The sequence below is a fragment of the Pseudorasbora parva genome, chromosome 6 (genome assembly GCF_024679245.1).
Source record: "Pseudorasbora parva isolate DD20220531a chromosome 6, ASM2467924v1, whole genome shotgun sequence".
NCBI classification, from domain to species: domain Eukaryota; kingdom Metazoa; phylum Chordata; class Actinopteri; order Cypriniformes; family Gobionidae; genus Pseudorasbora; species Pseudorasbora parva.
This window is the reverse complement of record NC_090177.1, coordinates 25,869,026-25,893,983: the sequence shown is the minus strand read 5'-3', so window position 1 is coordinate 25,893,983 and position 24,958 is coordinate 25,869,026. Positions and strand designations below refer to the sequence as shown.

Here is a 24,958-nt window from a genome sequence, read left to right as displayed (position 1 = left end):
TAAAGCAGCTGGTGTGACAGTAAATACTGTATGAGTACACTCCTCCCTCAGCGTCTCTAGTTCACTCGCACTCTCGTCTGTCTACATGAGTTTATCGCACAGATAAATACACCTAACCTCAAACCACCTCACTAGGGAACATCACATTACCATAAATCTCATTCGTCCCTTCCACCAGTTTCATTTTCTTGGATTAAAATGGGAGGTTCTTCAATAAAAACTAATTGGCCAGCAGAAGATGCTGTTAATCACACCTCTGCCCGCTTCATCTTCTTACATGGTCACATCCCTGGCCGTAACTCTTTTGCTTGTCTTCTCAAGGTTGGACATAATTCACAGGTGACTGGGGCAACAGGCTGCTTCTGTGACAAAGCCACAGACTCCACCTCAGGGCACAATATTTTACAATATATAATACATTTGCCTCTTTCTTTTGTGAAAAAACACAAAAGGCTTTTTCTTGGACTCTTATTGTTGACTTTTATTGTTTCGGGCTTTCATACAACCCACATTCACAGCTGTGTCAAGATGTTTGAATAGGAACATCTGGTTACTTTGGTCCTGCCTCATGTTGGGTTTTATATGCCACCTTTATATTCAGCACTACATACTCAGAAATGACGTCTACCAACTTTGGTCCTTCACGTAAAGTGGCATTCAATAGTGCTGCACCCTGGATTAAAATTTATTTTCCAGTAGAAGATCTAGATTAGGATATAAAGTACTCAAATGAATCATACAGAAAATAACGAAAATCACAACTTGTTTTCAAAAACATCATCTCTTTATTGACATTTTCAAAAGACCGGTTTTGCATTTGACTCTTTCTGAATCAGCGGTAAACTTCAGAGAACGAGCAGGTCCACCATGTTACCCCTCTTACTTCAATAACTACTGTGCTGAACCGTTTGGGTGTTTGTACCTTTGTGTGTATTATTTCTGAATGTGCTGCAGAGCACTGCATTTCAATGTATTCTTTACATGCATTTATGGCTATATTTAGATTGCACAGTCAAATAAAAAATAATCTTGATTATTGTGCTTTTAATAAAGCAAAACGTTCTCTTAAAAACTCCCTGCCAAAAGTGAATGTCTTGCCTATGCGCACATATTCAACCAACTTCCATCAAAATAACTTTCTCTCTTTGTAAGGCATTTCTTTTCCACTACAAGTGCAGAAACTCTGCAGTAAACAGATATAACAGCTTTGATTCCCCTGAGAGTATTGAGCCAAACACTCTCTCTCAGTTCTGTCAGCTCTCACACCTTACCTGTCTATTACAACCTCCCCAAAACATAGAACCAGGCAGAAGGAACAGTCACAAACAAACAAAACCCAAACAAATCATATTTAAACATTAAGCTGAATGGAATGTGTTTTGGAATGCATGTTTGAGGAGTGCACATCGTGCAACTGTGCTTTGCCACATAATACAGCTGTACATCCACATGTGCATGCTGACAAGAGGCTCTCACATGCTTATATTTTGAACGTCTAAACTTATATTTAGCAATAACAGTCTATCAGCCATGTTTGCAGAGGAGCAGAGCCTCTGTGAAAGCTCTGAATTCTTCACAGTATCATATAGTCTTGCCTTCAAAAACATCTACACCAAACATCTGACGCACTTGTGAATTTGACACCTATGGAGCAAAAGTGTGTGAATGTGAGCAGGGGTTTGTGGGCATCTCAGCTTCTATATGCGTGTACTGGTGTGGTGTCTGTTCTAGGTGTGGCTTATTAAACATGTCCCTGAGGTCTTACTGTAACCGACACCAAATTATGACCTCATAAACACAAGCATCCTAAATAGCTTCAATCATTCTTCAATTCTTCAACCAATACAAAGATCTCTAAAACTAGAAAGTACCTGCTTCATTTCCAATACTATAAACACAATGGTTCCTAGAGTAATTAACTTAGGCCAGGAGTCCCCCAGCATTGCTGTTTAATAGACTTTGTACCTGAACAGCACCAGCACAGCAGATCGACTGCTGCCTTCATCATCATCATCATCAATCATCCATTCAATCACTTTTAGTGCCTTTAGCATTAGTCTTATTGCTTAAATCAAAATGTATCAAAGTCACAGTGCTGAGAGTCTGTTGTATTCCACATTTGGAGGTACGTCATTCTTGCAGAAGATCAGACGTTTGAAAAACAACAGGAAGTCCATGTCAATTCTATGTGACAAACATCACGAATATTATCCTTTTAGTAAGGCAAATACAAACAAGACAAATATTTGTCGGAGCCTTCAAACAAGAACATAATAAATATTAGTTGTGTGATACATCAACTGAATGCTACAGCAAGTCCCATTTATATTGTCTTCTAGACATTGGAGATGTTTTGTGTGGCATCCCGTGCTTGTCGGATACCGTAGAGCCACTTAATGACGCGTGCATTCCTCTCAATGACTGAGATACCGTAAGGAACCCGCTCACCAGGCTTGACGGGCCCATCGTCGTCATCATCTTCCTCTTCCCCTCGCCGTCTATCCCCGTGCTCTGAGCTAGACGTACTGACGCTACGGAGCTTGGAGACTGAAACAATGTCCGAATTGGCCCGGGCGAAACGCTCCACGCCACCCATTCCTTCCACCTCATCTGGGTCCAGCCCACAGTAGTTAAAGAAACGCTCCAGGTCAGCTGTGGCCCGAGAGTAGCGATCGCTCAAGTCTGACTTTGACCGATGGAGGGAGGGGTGCTTCCGGCTTGAACCTGGACGTGACCCCCGAGAGCTGGCTGAAGAAAGACGAGTGAAAGCGGGGGAAGCTGGGGGTAGAATGCCAGGGCGCAGAAACATCGGGCTGGAGGGTATGCAGGGGGATGGATGTTGTGCTGCCGAGGGTTGCTGCTGAGCAAGAGGTGTGGGAGGTGCCTGTGGCTGGGCTATCTGTGGTTGACCTACTTGGTTTTGTCTAGGTTTGGGTTGTAGAGGCAATCTCTGAGGTTTTCTGCTCTCTGCCTGCGGTCGCACATCTACCCGCCGCACAGTTACAGAGTTGGGTGGTCCGTAACTACCCTGTGGTACCAATCTGGGAGCTCTGGCTGGGACTGGAGGTGGCCTTCGGCTGGGCTCAGCAGGTGGGGATTGATTGTTAAGAGGAGAGGAGGTGCGAGAGGAGTTGGGCGTTGAGGCAAGGTGCGCTTTGAAGTTGATACAGTGCTGAGGTTCTGCAGATTGTCCACTACCAACACTGTGACCCCCGGAAGAGGGAGAAGAGCCTGAGGGAGAAGGAGAGGAAGGGGTAGGGGATGATGCAAGCGGCCCATCGCAGACATTGATTAGATTATTCAGTACTTCCAGGTTGAGCTGTGGTCCTCTGCTTATGCCATGGTCCAGTCCATTCTCTGCCTCAAGTAGCCTCCGGGTAATCTTCTTCGCTGGTGGAGTGTTTATTCTGCATTGCATCATCATGCTTGGTGATAACAGCGGTTTGCGGATGATTGGGGGTTTAACAGGTTCTTGTTTAGTGAGTGCTACTTGCTGACTCTTTACATACTTGGCCTTGTCCGCTTCCAGGCGCTCTACTGCACTCAGCTTCCGTGTTCCAGTCTCAGGCGCTCTGCGGAAGTAGTCGGGGCCTTTATTGAGGATACGGAAAGGCATGGCAGAGGTGAAGGGACCCCCATTAAGACGGCCATGTGTAGGACGGAGGGTCTCCACTGGCATGATGGGTAGCAGTGGGATTAATTCAAGAGGTGAAAAAGACTAAGGGTCAAGTTTCTTTGCGATCAAAAATGTCTTGCAGTCTCAAGAAAGACTTTTGTAGTCACAAGTCTCTTTATTCCTTTGCCTTTGTATTTTAATCTCTTTTTCCCCCACCTTAAAAGGCGCCCTTTAACTTTCTTACCAATCTGAACACTCCTTCTGTTATTACTTCACTCTTTTTTGTGTGCCGGTCTCTTGCCTCTATTATCTGCTCTCTCTCGAGTCCGGCTCATTGAATAGAGGCCCATGGGATGGGGTCATAAAAGGTCGCATTCCACATCAGTCCGGCTGAGTGACCCACCAGGACGGGGCAGATCCTGAAGTGAGCTCTTCGCAGCTGAAATGTCAGCAGAATAGTTCTGGTGAAACACAGTGGCTGGGTCCTTGCCTTTCAATCTCCAGATGTCTCAGACTTGGAAAACAATCCTTGAAAGCTTGAAACTCTTTTTCTTGTAATCCTTTTCCTGGAGGAAGGAGACAGAGAGAAAAAGATGCTGTCAGACATGAGTAGGCAAAGAGTGGACCTTCTTTCACTCCCTCTGCTCCACACATAACAGATACTGGAGTACACTAGTGCGAATTGGGGGCAGACGTTTGGTTTTAATGCACTGTCTGGCCACTCCCACTACACTCTTAAAGCCTCCAGATGCTGCATGTGTGAGCAGCCAATCAGGAAAGAGAAAAGTGCTGCAAGCACAAGAGGAGGAGAAAGGATTAAGCCAGGAGAGGATCTCTGATTGGCCGAGGGTTGGAACTCTGACCAATTGCACCCTTCCCCCCACTCACAACAAACACTCCTACTGAATTTTCATTCAAATGTGATTCTTTGAAAAGAAACAAAAAAGAAAAGAGCAGAGCTAAAGAACAGCTGCAATCTTTTACATTTAATTACATCAAACAGTGGCGTTTTATGAAAATATTTAAATGCCCTCTTGTTCAGTGTTCAAGAGTGCACAAAGGCACTTTGTGTAGTGTGTTTAGAGATTATCATGTTTTATATTCGGGTCTCAGACCAGATCTAAGCCAAGGCTCATTTAAATCTGTCTGAAACACTCATGAGCATCCACACAGCTTTACAGTAAAACCCTCTTACCTTCAGACTATACACAGACAAGAGAGCTGCTCTCAAATCTGTTCTGGCTTAAATTTAGACTCTTCTATCATGCTCTCCGTCTTCACAACTTATGATGATTTCATATTCTCTTGATCCTCCGTGTCAGGGGAGTGAAGGCAATTTTTCCCTTCCCTATTCTCCTTTTGTTACTGCATTAAAGGTTTGGATTACATCATCAAGAGCGCTGAGAGGCTTGTTCCTTGCCATTTCTCGCCATCATCATCATTATATTCAAATACACGTTTTTAATTAATCTTTTTATAGCATGACTTTGTGTCTGGGCCCTCATCCTCGTTACGCTCCCCCTCCCTTTCTCTTCCACTAATAAGATAGAAAAGACTTGGTACAATAGAAAGATAGACAAATTCTCTTACCAAGCAACAGTTCACTTGAAAACCTAAATATAGTCTTATACTCTAATTACAGAACAGAGTGAATTGCCTTTAGAGAAAACTGTTAATAACCTTACTGACATTTGCCCGAAAGACTGAACAATAAATATAGCTCAAGTGCTTAAATGAGCACCTCGGCTTGCACTGCAATTATTTCCGACATGAAATCAATGTTTACCTCATTTACTTTTTTGATGCATGTTGCTTAGTGCATGCTTGTCCAGATATTAAAATGTCAAACGTAGTAGCTTGCTCTTCCTCTTAAAACGACTTTCCTTTTTTGCTGCCATCACTTAGGCTACACAGGCTAATGGATAATTACATATAGCTATTGTTTGAACCATCATTTTAACTCGATTTTGGTCAGGGAACGCCCTCTTTTCACAATACAATCAATTCCAGTCCCCATGGATGAAACCAAACCACGGATTCTCCTTTTAAATATCCAGTTTCTCTCACATTATGCAAGTAAAACAGGTTTCAAGTGGTAACTTAGGTGGTACCTTAATTAACTTCACGCTATGCTAATTATAAGGAATGGGTTAAAAAAATAATTATATAAATGTGTAACGGTCTATCGAACGCTACGAATGCAATCTTTAACAGATAACAGTCTGTATAAAGTAAAATAGCAGGGTGTTTAAATACTTATTTTCCTCACTATCTATCTATCTATCTATCTATCTATCTATCTATCTATCTATCTATCTATCTATCTATCTATCTATCTATCTATCTATCTATATATATTTTTTCTTTTGATCAACCAATATTGATTCTTTAATCCAATAATCTATCCTTTAGTCTATGCTGTTTTCAATTAATGCATAAACGAAACATTTCAGGCGTGCCTCCCATCCATTAATTTGCATCTTTGTGCCATTACTTTTGTTATGAAACAAAACTTGCCACTTCAAAACCAACACTCCCAATGGTTCTGTCTGTCTTTTGTTTTTGTATATTGTAAACTGGTATTTCCAAACAAATTATAACTACAGGTTTCCAAATTATATATCCAAATTATGAACACAGGTTTCTAGCACAAGTAGTTTTACCGTTTACAGCACTTTGTTTTTCTTCTTGTTATTTACCTATTGCCAGTTCTAGTCCTACACTTCTGGGGGCCCTTTGGGGTGATTTGCTTTGGATACAAGATTAAAAACCACTACTGTTCCCACTAATGATTCCATTCTGGTTTTTGAATCATTCATACGTCACTACGAGACTGAAAGAGTGACAGGTAAGTTAAAAGTAGGTTAACACTAACACTGAGAAATGTCTTGTGTAGCAGTGTTTCTATTACTATGCAAATAGAACCATTTAAACATGCTTGGCATGCCTCTATCTGTTATTGTGTCTTATAAGAAGCTTATGGACAGAGTAATGGAATAAATGCTTATTCAGGTCAAATTCAGTGGTACATTTAAATGATGATCCACATGCACGTGCACGCACGCACAGTGTTTCCATGTTTTATGGGGACTTTCCAAAGGCGTAATGGATTTTATACTGTACAAACCGAATTTTCTATCCCCCTACACTGCCCCTACCCCTAAACCTACCCATCACGGGAAACATTTTACATTTTTACTTTCTCAAAAAAACTCCTTCTGTATGGTTTATAAGATGTTTTCCTCATGGGGACCTAATATGTCCCCACAAGGACAAGGATTTCGGATATTGCCATCTTTGTGGGGACATTTTGTCCCTATAACGTAGGGATTACACGCCCGCCCACCTACACACAAACACACACACACACACGCACACACATACATGCGCACACACGCACGCTCACGCACACACACACACACACACACCTGTCTCTCAATGGCCAGGCTTTTAATAGAAGGCACAGTTGTTCAGGACCCTGCCATGCTGCTAGGGGTGAGGCAGCTCTCGTGTCTAAAAGCCAAAATGGATCATCATTCCTTCCCCTTCACAACACTGTATTCCCCAGTGCTACACTGGCCTTTATCAGACACCAACATGGAGGAAAGCTCTTCCACAGACCACTATGATCATAGACCACTAGGGATGCACCGAAAATATGTCTGCCAAAAATGGCATTTTTGTTTTTTGTCCTAATTAAATCAAGAGTGTTTTCTACAACGCGTTACACAGGGGAAATCAACATGTAATTCAATTTCCAAAATGGACAAATAAAAAACATTTTATTATCTATAATATGGATCGATAATATGGTTACCATTATAATGTACTTCATATAAGACTTGATATCTGAATGAGAAAAAAAAATACAGTTCTCCTGTGCACTGTAATAAGCAGAGTTTGGTTCCTAATTTTGGGTTGCAACTCACCAGCTGAGAACCAGTGTTTACAGCAATGATATACTCTCTCCAACAGGGGTGGAAATCACGCTCATCTTACAGGACAAGTCCCAAAAACCATTAAAGTGTTTACTTCTCATGTAAAATAATATCCTCAAACAGAATCAGACACACGGTGGAATGTGAGGACCACAGGGGCGACGGTGGCACGAACAGACCACAGCTTTGGGCACAAGCGTGGTGTGAACTGATTGAGATAGCAGAAGCATTTCAACGCTGAGCCAGCTGGACCCGAAACACTGAAGACGTGGGGAGAACCAGGAATACACACACCCACGGCAGACTGCCACAACCACAGAAACACACAGGCATCTCCAAAGCAAACCTTTTTGGGCACAAAATAAAGATCTGTTCTTGATTTCTGAGAGCTGATGTAATGTTCCCCACAGTGTTTAGTGGTATACTGGACTGTTGGTTGGGCCGCAAGACACGTGACTGGAAAATGTTCGCTAACAGCTTGAGCATGGCATCTAACAGTGATGTTTTTGTGGGTGTTTTTAAAACAGAATGGATATCTCATTTCCAATGTTCATTTAATTAATGTTTAATGATTTAATGATAGTACACTACATTGAGGAAAATGTGATGCAAATAAGCTAATCCTAAAAAAAACACTGGCGAATTGGATGAGGGCTGGTCGAGCACGGCGGTCTACAAAAATGACCTCACTAATTTTGGCTGAAATAAACTCTAATCTGTAATTAGAGGGGAATTATGCGTGACTGAAAGGGATCTGCTACTTTAAGGACATCTATCAATTACTGCTGCGACAACAGGCCCGACATGAGAGATACATGGGGGGGTTGGAGACAAGGAAGAGAAAATGAAAGAGAGAAAGTGAGGGAGAGAGTATAGATATCTGGAAAATATAAAAAGAGCAAGATAGTTGATAAACAGTAATTGTTGTTTTATTTTAAAGTAGAAGTCTATAATATTAAATGCATTAAAAACAAGTTAAATACAAAAAGACAAATTAAATTAAGTTTCCTAAAGATAACGTGAGGTTTGCTTGCCAAAGAAAATCTTGTTAAGGTGTTGCTATGGGGGGTTGCTAGGTTTCTTACTGGCTCAAATCAAAAAGCTTACTCTCTATGATTCTGGTCCCTAGATATGCTTGAGCTAGAAACATGACATCACATCTTTTCTTAACAAACTGTGCAATTTTAGGTAACATTCTTGCTCATAGGATGCGTTTTAAAAAGTAACTTGGGTTTAAGAGTTTTGAAACTGCTCCTAACTGTAATTATGAGCATTACTCCACTAAAGCAGTCTGGTTCTAAACCATTGAATTTAATTAAAATACTTTTAAAACAATTCAGATTAAATCTAATTTATTTCCATCCATTTTTAATGAAGACCACAAAATGAAATCGCTTTTTATAGCATTTTCAATTTTCACATTTTTGTCATTGGATGGATCATAGTCTAAAAGACTACATTTCAGTCACAACCCTCAATAGTCATAATGTTGACAAACATATAGTTATTCTGCTTTGCTATAGAATGGAAGAATAAAAATGGCGATGCCTTTCCTTGTACAGTTGCAAGGCTTGGAGCAATGATGAAAAGCTCCTGGGTGTCATATTGCCTACGTGAGGCCTTTGTGAGACTGACAGCTCTAACCAGATCAAAACCAATATTTCCTGCTCCAAGGGATTCACTCCGAGGCTGAGTCACCTGTGCAAAGTTACAGTTACATTCCTGTTCTGCAGACTGCATGCTTTTCATCATTTAACATGCTAATATTCCAGAAAGTTCCTGTGAATCTTCTCAGGTATTGCGCGAGGATTGGAGGCAGAAGATCTGACGTCATTATGAGTCATGAAAGAATTCAGGAATCCCTCTAAACTGGGAACATGAGCCATCCTGCTGACATGAGCGGAAGTTGTGCAAGTAAAAAAAGATAGGAATGTGTAAATACAACCCAGGTAGAGACCATAACAGCACTGTGTAGTAAAGAGTCACGGTAAATATTACCTCTGCATGCCACCAAATGAGGAATCGGATAAGGAGAATCAGATAAGATGTGGATTAGCCCCCCCATTTGGCAACAAGTAGTTATATATTTCTAGCACTTTTATGTGACAGTTCTCAATTGATTTATTGACATCGGCTTTAACAGCTTTGTTTGGATGTGTCCGACAGATGAACCTCATTTGTGGGTGCTCACTTAAAGATTTGACCTCTTGCACCACACTGTAAGTGTTAGGTGTAAGTACAAGCTAACTAGCATTATTCCCAAGGGTTTTCTCAGATACGGCTTTTACTGCATTGACAGAGTCACACCTCTCACTCAACTCACCTCAGCGAACCGTGATAAAGACACCCCAGAGGATTCAAGCCTTTAGCTTGATAACCTTTCACACCGCCTCCATCCATAACCACCACAAAGCTCTATCGGTGAGGGACAGCCGGTTATAAAGGGTTATACACAGCCTTCTCTTCTCAATGTTTGGCACCGCACAGCACAGCTGTTTCCCCTCCGTCCACAGCAGGCCAGGATGACCTCTCAACACAACATCATTAGACAGAGCCTGGTATTGTACTAAACGTCCCAAAGCTAAACCAGGATACAACTAACATTGAATGTCTGAATGAGCCCTCAGGATAATATCATCATTCATCTCCCATTTATTATTACAGCCAATATGTGGATCCCTAAAGAAATGTAAATACAGTTGCCCTTTAAAGTGCCATTTCTTACACTCACAGTTAACCCAACTAAACCAATGCTTCTGTTCTTTTCAAAAAATGATTATAGCAATTTTAGATAATTATCATTTTCATATTTATAATTATATATGAATATATGAAAATATAAATACCTAACAATTATTTTGGTAATCAATTAATCTGTCAAGTATTTCTTTGGTTAATCAGATAAAACATTGATTTTATTTTACAAAAACATACACAATTGTGCTTATTACACAATAGGTTATTAAAACAAATATAGTGAAAGTATCAATGCAGGCTGTTATACATTGTGATTTAAAAATAATAATAATAATAATAATAATAATAATAATAATACGCCTTATGTTACTAAAAAACAACAGTTTATCAGCAGTTCTGAAACAGATTGGCAGTTTAAAATAACCATATTCAAAATTATAATAAAAATACAAGCACATTATTTTATTATCAATGAACTGTTGCAGTCCTAATAATCTTTAATTTATAAATTATTTTATTTATGATGAATAATTGTATTCATCAATAAAATGTTATACATATTAAATATATTTTCTATAATATTTATAAGTTTATGGATATATATTTTTTGCCTAAAAGGTATAAATAATATAAAAAGATAAAAGAGAGAGACACACTCTGCTAGTTCTCCTAAAAATGAAACATTTATCATCACTTACTCATCCTCATGCTGTTCTAAACCTGTAATCTTCTATTGAACACAAAAGATGACATTTTGAAGAATGTTGGTAACCAATCATGTTGACTATAATAAGATAATAAGATGAGAGCAAAAAGTCCATCTGTTCGTCATGGCTAGCCTCACTGTTGCCATAAATTCTCCACTTTTCCCTTCTTCCATCACTTTAAAACTTCAAATCCAAGAAAACCAGATCAAATCAGATCCCTGGAGTTTTTAGATCAGGGTTAAACGTCACAGCAGATCAAGACACTCGGTAGATCAGCACAGATGTATCTGACCCCAGAGGCCTGGGTAATCTGTCATTTACAAGATTATTAGTGATTTACTGTTTCCCCTAGATGACGCTCTGCAGTACCAGCTGCACATTTGAGGAAGAACACTGTGGTATCAGAGGTCACTCACACGAAACTCTTAAACCAGTTCTGCTGATCAGTAACTTCCCCACAGCACAGTCAGCGGTGAAAAGACAAGAGAGATGCAACCTGCTGTCATATTGATAAAGCAAAATGGCCTGATCATCCCCTAATTACAACCATGGCAACCTTGTCCATGTCAGACTCATCTCAGGAATCCATGACCCCCAGGTCCTTTAAATGGACCCTGACCCTTTGGCCTGCCACAGGCCTGACAAAGTAATGCAGAGAAAATGTCACTCACACATTTAAACACTAAACACACACATACACACACACATAACTGCAGAGAAATGCAGCTTGCTAGGTGTTTGCCAAAAAGAAGCATGCAAACACAGACGCATAAAACGTGTGGACACAGTGTGTAATCACAAAGATTAGATGATTTAAGCCTCAGTCCAGAGTGTTGTTTTTACCTTCTACCATTGCAGCTACCAATTCCGCTTTCTCACAGTCACACACACACACACACACACACACACACACACACACACACACACACACACACACACACACACACACACACACACAAAAAAGAACAACAAACAACTAGTAACTGCATTTACAAAAACTAGCGCACAACACAAACACAGCCTCCAAACATACATGAGCAGAGGTCACCTATTAACCCAGTAACTAAACCAGGAATTTTAATGGATCTCAGAGAGGGAGAGAGATAGATCTTTTCCTACATGAATATGCAAAACACAATATGAAACAGAAATACCTCACAGTTGTTGTTAATACACGCACTGACTCAGTTCCTCATTTCACAGTCACTATTGTTTTAACACCATCCATCTCAGCTCAGGGATGCACAATGTATTTTATAAGTATTTTATTCATCAGTATTGTTTAATGTTGGATTTTTAATTTTGCATGCTCATTTCCCCTATTTTTACATTTAAATTGCCTTTGCTGTATTTTAAGCTCACTTAAAGTTGAGATTTAAAAGCAATCTTGAGCAAACCTCAAAATGAATGTCCATTTTTTTATCCATTATAATGTGATGCCTAAATTCACTAGCAGCATTTAAAACTTTTTTTTTTGTGTTAGACTTTTAATATCAATAATTTAATGGTTATTACAATAGCATGAAAATAATAATGTTGTGATTCCTTTTTATTTAGACAAAAATTGTATAATATAAAGTATAATAGTTTTTTTTTAAATATAACCTTTATTAACATCCAATAATCAGCCATAACATGAAAATAATTATCAGCTTAATAAATACATACCCGCCAGAACTTTAATATTGGTGCATTCCAAAAAATGGCACAAAACAACATTTAGCACCCACAAAAACTTTATCTTTAAAATGTAATCTAGCAACTGAGCTCATTCATGCAAAGCAACAGTCGGTCCACTGTTTAACAAATATAATAAAAGCCCTAATGAGATGGGAAAATACCTGGAGTTGATCTGATTTTATTTACCTAAAACCTGAACTCATTCACCCTATACTCACACGATTCCATATAAACAACCATTACGTCCTACTAGGTAATCAGTTCAGTCCCGGCACGCTCAAATTAGACTCATTGGAGACTCACATCCTTCATAAATGAATGATGAAATGAGAGGACATGATATGTGTTGCACTGTTATTGCCAATACAGTTGATAATACTAAAATCTTAAGACGACAAGAGAGATTAAAAAACGGAAAAAAGCAACTGATACAAAGCCAGAGTTCAACAGATCTCTCACAGTCAACATAAACTAACTTAAGTAAGAATTTGACAAATCCACTAGTATCTAAATGATTGGACCATCTCTGTTACAGGTTGTTAAACTTACCAGTCAAGTGTTCTCCATGAGCAGGATGAAGCTCTCCAGCTGTACAGCCTTTTCAAGAACGGAGCTCGGCAGAGTCAGCGCTCCAGTAACTGTGTGTGTGTGAAAGCGCGACTGAGATGGCAACTCAAATACTTCTCCTCCTCCCTCTTCCCTATAGCTCCTCCCAGCCAACTCTTTTAGGAAGAGCAAGGCTGAAGAAATACAAGCAGGAAGAACAACAATTTCCTACGGACACATGACCAAATGAATTCATTCATGCTCCACAGTATGCATTTCCACCATATTTCCACCACAAATCCATTGCCTATTCTTGGTCTCGAGTGGTTTCCGATTGGAGCTTTTGCTTCCGATTGGAGTTCACCTCCTGGATATTTGTGGCAGTCATTTCCCAAAACACCTCTCAATAATCTTTTCCCACATTCCACCTAGGCTATGAGAGGAAGTGGTATAAGAGTGTCCGTCGGCTTCATCAAAGTAAACAGAGTACTGAAAAAAACAGAAAGACAAGCAGTGGTCTCCATAAGGATATCCCGTCATTCAGTTAGACAATTTCGTGAAGGTCTCAAAGTAATTAACTGAGAATACTGGAGAGAATCATCTATGACTGTTTCTGTTCTTGGAAGGCTAAGAAGAATTTGTGGTTTCTCGGCTCTCAGACTATGAGTTTGGGTTGAACATCGCCCTCAAAAAAACAAGTTCATAAAATCCCATAAGAGCAGGGAGTGGACTGTATCCAAATCAGAAGGACAGAAAGAAAGAAAGTTGTGAAACAACACTCAAACTCACTTTGGAGACTCCACCTTTCCATTTTAAGTATGATTAACCGGATTATTTAAGGAGTGGTTGAATGAAGTCTAGTTTGGCAGACCCCCATTGCATGAAAGGGAATGTTCTCCTGAAAACAGATAACATCTGCCATCCAGATGCACAACAAATAAACAAGTCTGACCATAATAGCTCATCGCTGGGTCTATTCATTCAGTCAAGTCCAGGTGTGGATTCTTACCCCATTCCTCTCAATTGGGCTGCCTTTGAAACCCACACCCTCATGCCAAGGGGGCATACCTGAGTCCCACCATAAACACAATACCCACTGAATGTGTGCCTGTGGCTATGGTAACAGATCTCTATGGGAATAGCTCTGTCTGTTTTGAGGGAAGCGAATCGAACAGATGCTACCAAAAGTCTGAGATATAGGGGTGCTAATGATAAAATGCTGATTAATTATTGTGCATAATTTCATAAATAGTTTAATTAATAAGCAGTGTGTGAAGACACCGACTATACCGGTATCTGAAGTGTAGCTGCATATTGAATATGCAGAGTTGTCGCATTTCATATGTGTCATTTCATATGAATCATGTGCACCACTGGCATGTGAAAAAGCAAAAAAAGATGTTGCAACATTTTACTGTTCATAAACAATTTTATTTGATTATTATTTGATTACATTTACTGAAAACACAGAGACAATGATAAGAAACAATAATTTTTTTTCTGCTCGCCCAATCAATAAAACACTTCCCCTGCCATTTTATTCTATAAATATAATTTATAATAAATTAGAATTGCAGTACATATACACAGTACAGGTCAATAGTTTGGACGCAAACATTATGTTTATTTTTTATTTTTTTTAAAGTAGTCTCTTAATCTCATCACCGCTGCATTTATTCAATAAAAATACAATATATATATTTTTTTTTATTATTATTACAATTTAAATAACTCTTTCTGTTGTAATATATTTTCAAAGTGTAATTTGTTCATGTGATGGCAAAGCTGAATTTTTAGCAGCCATTACTTCAGTTGTATAGAACAATCCCCCTTCCTGAGTGCTCTAGTCAGTGAACGTGCGATGTCATGACAAGGCAGCCATTACAACTTCCTTGGCAGTAAGAGCACGCTGCAGTGAGAACGGCTGTGACGTAAGCTGCGTTCTCGACATATCCAGCAGCCCGAGTTCGCTCGTCTAACTTACTCTAGTATTCTCTGTCCACGGCGGAACGAGAAGAGGAAGAGCGGTGGTATAGTGACGAGAGCTTCAGTTTGAGTTTGTTTATCTATTCTACTATTCTCTGTCCACGGCGTTTCTGGAGTTTTCTAAGCTGCCATGTTCGTTGTTTTAATGTCCTTCCACCTCGCGCGCATGCATGAATACTGGCCTGTTATTATATCTATCCTCTGAGTTACGGATCGATCTTTAGAAATTAATATGACAATCGATTCAGAACTGGTGAATCAATTTTTTTAGCACACCCCTACAAAATATTATTAGTTGTTTTGTCAAAGAAAAAAATATAACCTATCTATAGCAAGATTGAAATGTCTAAATGGTCGACTAGGAAAATCTTTAGTCGAGGCGAGCCCTAGTCTTTAGTGTTACATGATCCTTCAGAAATCATTCTTATATGCAGATCTGGTGCTAAAGAAACATTTATTTTTGTTAATAATTGTAACTGCTTAATATGTTTGTTTATATTTTCAGGATTCTTTAATAAATAGAAGGTTAAAAGAACAGCATTAATCATAAATAATAAATTATTATAAAACTTTTTATAATACTGATTAATTTCATAAATCTCTTTACTATCTTTATTAATTGAATGTGCCTTTTGCTAAATAAAAGTATTAATTTCTTAAATCTTACTTTCCCCAAAATTTTGAAATGGCAGTGTATCATGATTTAAATAATAATAATAATAATAATAATAATAATAATAATAATAATAATGGTTTCAAACTCTATGCAAACATGAAGACCTCTGATCTTTCACCTTTACGTCATAACTTCATCCCTGCCCAAGTTCCAGAAGTGGTTACATTGATGCTGCAGGACCAATGCTAATGTTTAAGAAGAGCCTGGCTGCCCTGTGTGCCACATTGGTAATGCTGTCAGCACTGATCTGTTTGGGTGCTCATCTGAGCTGTTGAAGAATGCCAATGTCTTTGAAAGAGAGGATTATGAAGCAGTGCAGGATTACTACTGCTGCCCATCTTTCATTCTGAAGATCACAGACCACGCTGTAGGCTCTCTGAGCGACACACACACACACACACACACACACGGTCAAATGCGAACATCTCCTTTTACAACTCATATTACACACACAGACATGTCCAAACAGGCTTTCACACCACTAAATCGTCACAAATTCACACACACACCCCTCTGTGAACACGTACTAGTGTACATAAACATGACTGATCAACTTATCAGAAACATAAACAGCGATGAAAATTGCTGAAAGTGAGGTCACCTACCATAACAAGCTGTATACATACTTAGCTGCATTTGAATAAGCGGTTCAAATTTGCCTGTGGGTTACATTAGCTAGAGAAGCTAGAATAGAAACAGATACCAGTCCAATTCCCTCTGAATTCAAAAGCAGGTCTTGAAGGGGGATGCATCTATAGAATTTCCAATTATGCAAAAATATGGAGTTTTCTGCTAAATTCCGTGTAGGCCTGGTTATAGGTGGGTGGCACTGAAAGGACTGTCTAAAATAGCACCTGCTTCAAACACACGCACACACTGAGAAAAGGTTAAACTGTTTGCTATAAAGGCCACCAAAGTCAGTACCGTAGATTTGGAGAGGTTACGCAAAAAAAAGAGCATCTGAGCCAATCAATGTATAGAGAAAGAGGGAGATCAGGGGTTAGTGAACTCTCAGTCCCAGTGCCATACAGGGGAGGAGGCCAGATCCACTCTCTCACGTGCTGCAGGGAAACACAGCCCTGTGGGAAGGGCGGAGAGCTGGCTGGACTAGCGCTGTTTATCTTGGGAGGGCAGTTTTTAGGGAGAGGCTGGAAAGAGCCAACTCGCATTCCTCAGAGAAAAAAACTGGAGAAGAGTGTGAGGAAAAGGGAAAAGCTTGGTCACGTTCTGAAGTCCAAACTTAAGGAAGCTGTGTTTAGTAAATGCATGTGGGCAGTTGATGTGGCAAACTTCTTATGGGTCAAAAACGTCATCCAGAGATAAAAATATTAGACTTTTTTTAACTGTTTGTATGGCTGATCATATTTGTTGGAACATGACAATTTCATTTCTGTAATTTCATTGAGGTCTGGATATTTTTCTCTAAATGTCATATGCTTTTATTCAAGCTGATATACAAATGAGAAAAATCACAAGCAATTAATTATAAAATTCAATATGTATTTATGTTGGATTCTCATGTCACATTTGTGTTCCAATACACTCCTTAAGGATTCATATAAGTTTCTGGATTTTTTTTTTTAGTATGGCCCTGTGACATCATAAAGGGCGGAAATCCTTGTATGGGCACTTTTCCTGGATGAGAGCATGCAAGAGCACATCTATCAACGAGCCTCGTTCAGTTACGAAAGCCATCGGATGCGCTGTCATTTTGTTTTTAGACCACAAAATTAACAATGTCACTAAAGAAGTGTGTTTCTGTTTTTGGTTGTGAGAGAAAGATATGAAGGATACAATACTACTCATTATGTACTCAAGAATAACATAAGACTGACAGAAACTGTGTATGTTATGTACCCTTTAAAATATACAAACATTGTAGAAAATAGGGACATGAAATGGTTCAAGATATATGGGATGGAAATCCCATAAAATTAGCACAAAAAGATTCTAGCTCAATTAGGCTACTGATTGAGCAAAGCACATGAAACATTATGTGGGTCAAAGGGAACAGTGTCACAGTCAACATCATATTCTGCACTGCAGTGGATATTGTATGTTTGTATCCTGTTAACAAGCCATCAGCTATTGAGAAATCAACTTAACCTCTTATTTATACATTGACAAAAATATTCACCAATTCAAAACAATTGTCCAAAAATCGCCAAGAGTTGGGGGGCAAGAGAAAGAGAATACACAGACTACATACATACTAATCTTTACTCAACAGTGCTCCCCCGGTCTCTGCTGATAAACCTCTACTACTCACTGCTGACTAAACTCCTAAGCAGTCATCCTGGAAATTCACAAAGCACAATCAGAAGAGATAGAGTAGACCATCAAATCATGGACTCAGACCATGTTATGACATCCAGAGAGATCCCACATTTCCCAACACTACTGAGGATGCTTTCAGAACTGACATCACTAATACTCAACTAAAGAGTGGACAATTTGCCACATATGGGGTGCTCATATATTTCATTTTGCATTCCGCTGCATCTAGCGCAGAATTGAGACCACATGCCCTTCTAAAGTACACGCCAAAAGTATTGGGACACTTCTCAAAAATCACTGAATTCAGGTGTTCACGTCTATGGCAAAAGGTGTATAAAATGAAGTGCCTATGCACGCTTCTACAAACATTTGTGAAAGAATGGGTCGCTCTCAGGTGCTAAGTGAATTAAAGACTGGTATCGTGATAGGTTTCTATCTGTGCAAGAAGTCCAAATCGTGAAATTTCCTTACTAATAATAAAGCTGCATGATTCTGGATAAACTGAGAACCATAATTTTTTTGTTTGAAATTGAGATTGAAATATTGTTGAAAACATTAGACAAAAAACAAAATAACAAAATGTTCACTGCTTCGGTCTATTTAAAAAATAAATACATTAATTTGAACAAAAAATTAATTTGAATGAAGGAGTCATGTCTCATTCATAAAGACTTGTTTCATTATTGAATGAATAAGCATTTGTGAATGAATCTCTTGAATAAATGATTTAATGATAAAAACTTTTCTCGTCAACACCGTCGCGTAATAAGCAAGTATTATACAAGAGACAAAACACTTTCAAAAAGGTGATTTGCTCTATGGCCTTCAGATTAGCTCAAGAACAGTGCGTAGAGAGCTTAATGGGATGGGTTTCCATGGCCAAGCAGCTGCATCAAAGCGTGATCTGGATGAACAGTGTCAACTCACACAGCATCCTACTGCAGTGGTGTAAAGCACGCCACCACTGGACTCTAGAGCAGTGGAGAGACGTTCTCTCGAGTGATGAATCATGCTTTTCTGTCTGGCAATCTGATGGACGAGTCTGGGTTTGGCAGTTGCAGGAGAATGGTACTTGCTTGACTGTATTGTGTCAAGTGTAAACTTTGGTGGAGAGGGGATTATGGTGTGGGGTTGTTTTTCAGGGGTTGGGCTAGGCCCAAGTTCCAGTTAAAGGAACTCTTGAGGTTTTAGCATACCAAACCATTTTGGACATTTTCATTTCCAACTTTGTGGGAACAGTTTAAGGATGACCCCTTCCTGTTCAAACATGATACTAGCGCACAAAGCAAGGTCCATTAAGACATGGATGAGTGAGTTGGGTGTGTTGTCCTGACCTCAACCCGATGAGGGATGAATTTGGGATACCTTAGGGATGAGTTAGAGTGGAGACTGCAAGCCAGGTCTTCTCGTCCAACATCAGTCCCTGACCTCACAAATGTGCTTCTAGAGCAGTGTTACTCATTGCGCGGCTCGCGAGCCTCATGCGGCTCGCCAAGCTTTAACTTGCGGCTCGCATTATATCACATGTGAATGCGTATCAATAGTACGAGTGTGCAATCTTGTGGAATGTATATGAGATTTGGCGTGCATATACTACGCAGTTTTTCGCGTGCATATGATACGCACTTTATGGCGTGTATATGACACGCTCTTGGATGGGGGTGGGGGGTTCGTGCATATAATACGCGCATCATATGCACGCGAAAAACTGCGTACCATATGCACGCCAAATACATTCCACGATGCTAAGTTTGGACGATTCTAGTTAGGACGACAGAGAAACCGCCTCACCAATGAACATCTTGCATGCCTCACAAGGATTGCAACGACAAGCTACAACTACAACATGAAGAAAGTTAAGGAAATGCATGCATGCTCCGCTTATCCCAGCATTAATGTAATCCTGCTTTTTTGGATCGCGGGAGGCTTCGGCTTCGTCCCGTCTTTTTAGTCTACGTGTTCTTCAATCCGCAGCGGCGCGGAGCAGAGCGCACGTCAGAAGCTGAGGTGTGTGTGTGTGTTGTGTGTGTATACATCTGAGCCTCTGTAGCAGATATATGCACCTTTTTTAAAAATGAAAGTTAAGACATCTGTCATTTATTTTTCTCTTGTATTGTATCTTCAATTTTCTTTTTGCGGCCAAGTTTTATTTTCACAAAAATATTCAGGCAAATTAATAAACTTTTGTCTACTCTAATTTCACAATTTTTAACTGAAAATATCCCTATGTGATTCATAATGTAGGCCTAACTAACGAACAAGAAATATTAACAAAGCAATTTTCATCAGATTAGGCATTTTTAGTGCTATTGTTATCTAACTTTTTGGCTTTCAGAACATCTTAAAATGCACATATGTAGATCATAGAAATCAAAATTTTCTCGGGGGAGCATGCCCCCCGAACCCCCCTCACATTTGGGATCTCTGTAATTCTAAACATTATTAGGGTACAAATGTTACATGTAAAGTATGAACATGCAGTAAGGGGGTAATACTTGCTTTATAAGTAATAAACAGCAAATATCATATGGGTATGCATGTTTGTAAAGCTACTAGTTAATGGCGCAATTTGGACACTACACTATGTTACCATTTTTTCCATAGGCTACCCTCACTGGGGGCTAAGCTCCCCTGAAACGAAAATCCTAGAAACACCCCTGCTTTGCAATAAAAGTGGCTCTCCTATTGATTTTGTGCTATCAGTGCGGTTCTCATGAAAAAAGTAGTGAAGACCACTGTTCTAGAGGAATGGTCAAACATTTCCATAAACACAGTCCTAAACCTTGTGGAAATCCTTACCAGAAGATTTAAAGCAGTTACAGCTGCAAAGGGTGGGCCAAATGCATATGAAACCCCACGGATTAAGAATGGTTTGTCATTGAAGTTCATGCGCATGCAAAGGCATATGTATTCACTGCATACACACTACCCATAGTGGGCCTTTTTTTAAAGCATTCAAATCACTTACACTCCACATGAACTATGCACAAACAAAAAATTGCGGACTGTTCTGATGACGGAAATTGCATCTAACTTATGTAGGGCAGCATCACTTTAGTCATAACATCACAAAGTAAAGGGGCACTACTAATGAAAGAATACATAGACATGAGGACATAGAATAGCGGTTCATGTTTGTTTATATGCTTTAGGGCTTATCGTGTACAAAAAGGTCAACATGATTTAGACAGACACAAAATGATAATGGCCAGGCTATCAACTAACAGGGACTAACAAAAACATACTCTGAGCGCAAACTAATCCCTTTTCAATTTCCTTTGCAGTGGAATCAGGTCAGAACAGCATGAAGAGTAGTAGCCTATTTGTGTACATTACAATGCCAAAACAATGCCAGTCTGTCTTCTTATATAATATGATCTGTTTTATTTGAAATGGTGACTAAATATATGCAGACGCACAAGCACATTCTTCCAAACAAGGCCTATCTTAACATAATACACAATCTAGTACCAAACCACACAAAAGTCAGCAGCAGAAGAATGACAAGAAAGCAGTCAGGAGGCCCAACTTATCCATATAAAACAATTATCATCACACTGATATGTATAGGCCTGTATATTTAAAAAAAAATTAAAGCACATATTTGTATAATAAAAAAGGAGAAATGACTGTAAAAAATATATTTAAAAAAAAATGCATCAATAATAAATAATAATAATGATAATAATAATAATGCCATATTAGTTTACTTTTCCAGGTTGACATCCAAAAAAATATCTCAATGAGTTTCAATTCAATAACAAGGGAAATTGTCTGAAACATAGATGAACAGTTGAAAGGGGGAAAAACTAGGAAGTTCCTGTGGCCTCTGGGTCAAGTTTCCTTATTAACAATATATGCTCTATCCACTTACAGCCGTCATTTAAAGGGATAGTTCAGACAAAAATTACAATTCTGTTATCATTTACTCACCCTCATGTTGTTCCAAACCTGTATGAGTTTCTTTGTTCTGCTGAACACAAATTAAGGTATTTTGAAGAATGTTTGTAACATTCTTCAAAATATCTTAATTTGTGTTCAGCAGAACAACCATTCACCACCACAATAGGAAAAATAATACTATGGTAGTAAATGGTTGTTCTGTCTGCTTTGTTACAAACATTCTTCAAAATATCTTAATTTGTGTTCAGCAGAACAAAGAAACTCATACAGGTTTGCAGGAAGAAAAAAAATCTGTCACTTTTACTTCTGTGCAGATATTCTGTTACTTCAGTCAGTGTAGCAGTGCTGCAGTCCAGGTTAAATCACTCAGGAGAATGTGTGTATTAAACCTTCACTCCAGAACTCGCCCTTGGGCTCCACTTTTAACAAGCCTGCACATTCATTTTCAATGCCTTGTTCGGTGCAACACTGACATCCTGCAGTAAAAGTGCTCATCAACCAGAATTGATTAGGCATACAAGGCTGAATCATTGCCGCGAATCGGTTCTTTCGAACAGTTCATTCCAAAGGAATAGATTCAGGGATTATTTTAGTAACGTCATCACGCGGTCCCTGGCATCACGAAATACCAAAACGTTCTAATGAATTGTACTTATATATCTCAGTTCATAGTCTTCAAGAACACAAATATCATCTGCATTTACATTAAACTAAACACTTTTAAAAGTCATCACACACGACTTTAAGGCAATCACTAAACGATTCATTCAGACTATTTATGAACCGGTTCAAACGAACCGCTAGAACAAATAATATGCTACAATATCATACACTGATATACCTTTATATTAACTTACACTGAATGTGCTCAATAATAATTTTAAACGAAAAACTATGAGCGATGACTTTTTGCGAGCTCCAGGTTTACTTTAACACTTTGTCAACATCGTTAAAATAATCCATTACATTTAAAGATCAGACAGTTAGAATGTCTTTTTAGCGTTTCAGTTTGCTTCTGAAGCTGTCGTTTTTGATTTCGAATATTCCATACGCAATAATCATTTGACTAGCATAAGCTGTATAATTCATTAATTTAACGCTAGCACTCACCTCAGAAGCGACACTGCAGCGTTTCAGAAGTACACCTCAAACAGGTCAAATTCACACCAGATTTTAGCGTATGAATTAAGTTAATAGTTGAAATGTCTTTGAGACAAAAAGTGAGAGTAGCTACATTTTCATGAACTGATAGCGAATTGAATTTCTGCGGGGAATATACCATTATCAAACCATAAAATATGAGGGTACAACCTCATTGTAAAAATAAATAACATAAAATAATATTTACCACACATTCATTTAATTTACCACACATATATGCTTTATATATATATATATTTTATAAATATGTTCTTACAAAAAATAAAAACAGGACAAAAAAGCGGGTTAGAGTGTCTGCACACCATAAGAACACCCCCAATACGGCAAATAATAGTATGAGCCGAATCCCGCCATTGGTCGCTCCCAGTTTGGAAAACGCAGGACAGTTTCCAAGGTAACTGCCCCTCAATGTGTTACTCATTACGTAATTGTTCGCCTCTTTTCAAAAAAACTCACAATAACTGATAATAAATCTGATAATATATAAATTATCTCAAATAATTTGGTTTTAACTTTGGTTTTAATGTTATATGTCAGCGATGCTGATAAAACTTTATAAATATGAGCTAAATACATAAACCCTGACCTTATAAATCTAAAAGTGTTTATTTAAATTGTGGCCAAGATTTTTTTTGCTGATTTTGCTACACGTTTTAGGGACACGTAAACGAGAACACATTACACCTATATTGGCTTCCCTTCATTGGTTACCCGTTTAGAATTGATTTCAAGATTTTACTTTTAGTTTTTAAATAGCTAATTAAATAACATTGCTCCTAAATATCTCTCAGAGCTGTTAAAGCCATATGCTCCACCAAGAGCACAGGTCTGCTGGACAACTGCTTCTAGTATCACCTTGCAAGACTAAAGAGCAGAGGTGACCCTAAACTCTGGAATAATTTGCTTTTGTACATTAGGCAGGCACCTTTACTGGCTGTTTTTAAATCGCATTTAAATTTACGCAGTATGGGAGTTATTTGTTAGGAGTTTCTTTTTAAGTGTGTGTTACTAATTATTATTGCAAATATCATTGTATTTATAATTGTATTTTTTTTTATTGTTTGTAGCACTTTGGTGAACACCTGTTGTTTTAAAAAAAAGGTGCTCTATAAATAAACTTTGATTTGATTTGATCAGTTAGGGAAGAGCAAACTTATACAGAACTTCAGCAATATTTATTAATCAGCAGATGAACTTTCTTTTTTTCTTTTTTTCTTTCATAAAGCGGTTGTGTTAGTTGAAGCAGCCAATACCAGACAGGGGTGTTATGGGGGGATGGTGTTTATTCATTAACTGGCACAGATTCACTAGACTAGTGTATTCGTTCTCGTCTGTGTATACAATGAAGCTACTGATAAAGTAAAGTAGCAGAAGGTGAATTTAAAGTGATTTAATTAACTCACAAAGTAGCCTTTCACTTTTTTTCATCTTTAGGTGATATTGAGATGCAAAAGACAAATTCAATAGCTTAACTAAATGGAACTTACAGACTTTAATTTAATTTATTTGATTTACACACAAACACACACACATACACACACACACACACACACACACACACACACACACACACACACACACACACACACACACACACACACACACACATAATATTAGATTATTTTAGCAATTAAATCAAATATTACAAATCGAACAAAGCAATGAGGACCATATTGCATCAAAAAAATTATATTGCTGCTAATTGAAGATGAGGTCTGTGCAGACTAGATGAGACAAGACCTAATTAATGAAGAGAGGCAGAGAATAAGAA

The 24,958-nt window shown here is 38.6% G+C and overlaps 1 protein-coding gene across 2 annotated transcripts; it reads right to left on the bottom strand.

The window, feature by feature from the left end:
• Positions 1-777: 777 nt before the first annotated feature.
• wu:fa11c10 (protein FAM110A) lies at positions 778-23,273 on the bottom strand. Of its 2 annotated transcripts, none has more exons than XM_067446467.1 (2): positions 23,137-23,273; positions 778-4,182 (listed from the first exon to the last, which is right to left on the bottom strand). In XM_067446467.1, the coding sequence occupies exon 2, from the start codon at positions 3,677-3,679 to the stop codon at positions 2,336-2,338; it is 1,344 nt and encodes a 447-aa protein (XP_067302568.1). In that variant the 5' UTR covers positions 3,680-4,182; positions 23,137-23,273; the 3' UTR covers positions 778-2,335. The 2 variants fall into 2 exon arrangements, with proteins under 2 accessions (XP_067302568.1, XP_067302567.1); XM_067446466.1 differs by lacking the exon at positions 23,137-23,273 and adding an exon at positions 13,188-13,335.
• Between the last annotated feature and the right edge of the window lie 1,685 nt (positions 23,274-24,958).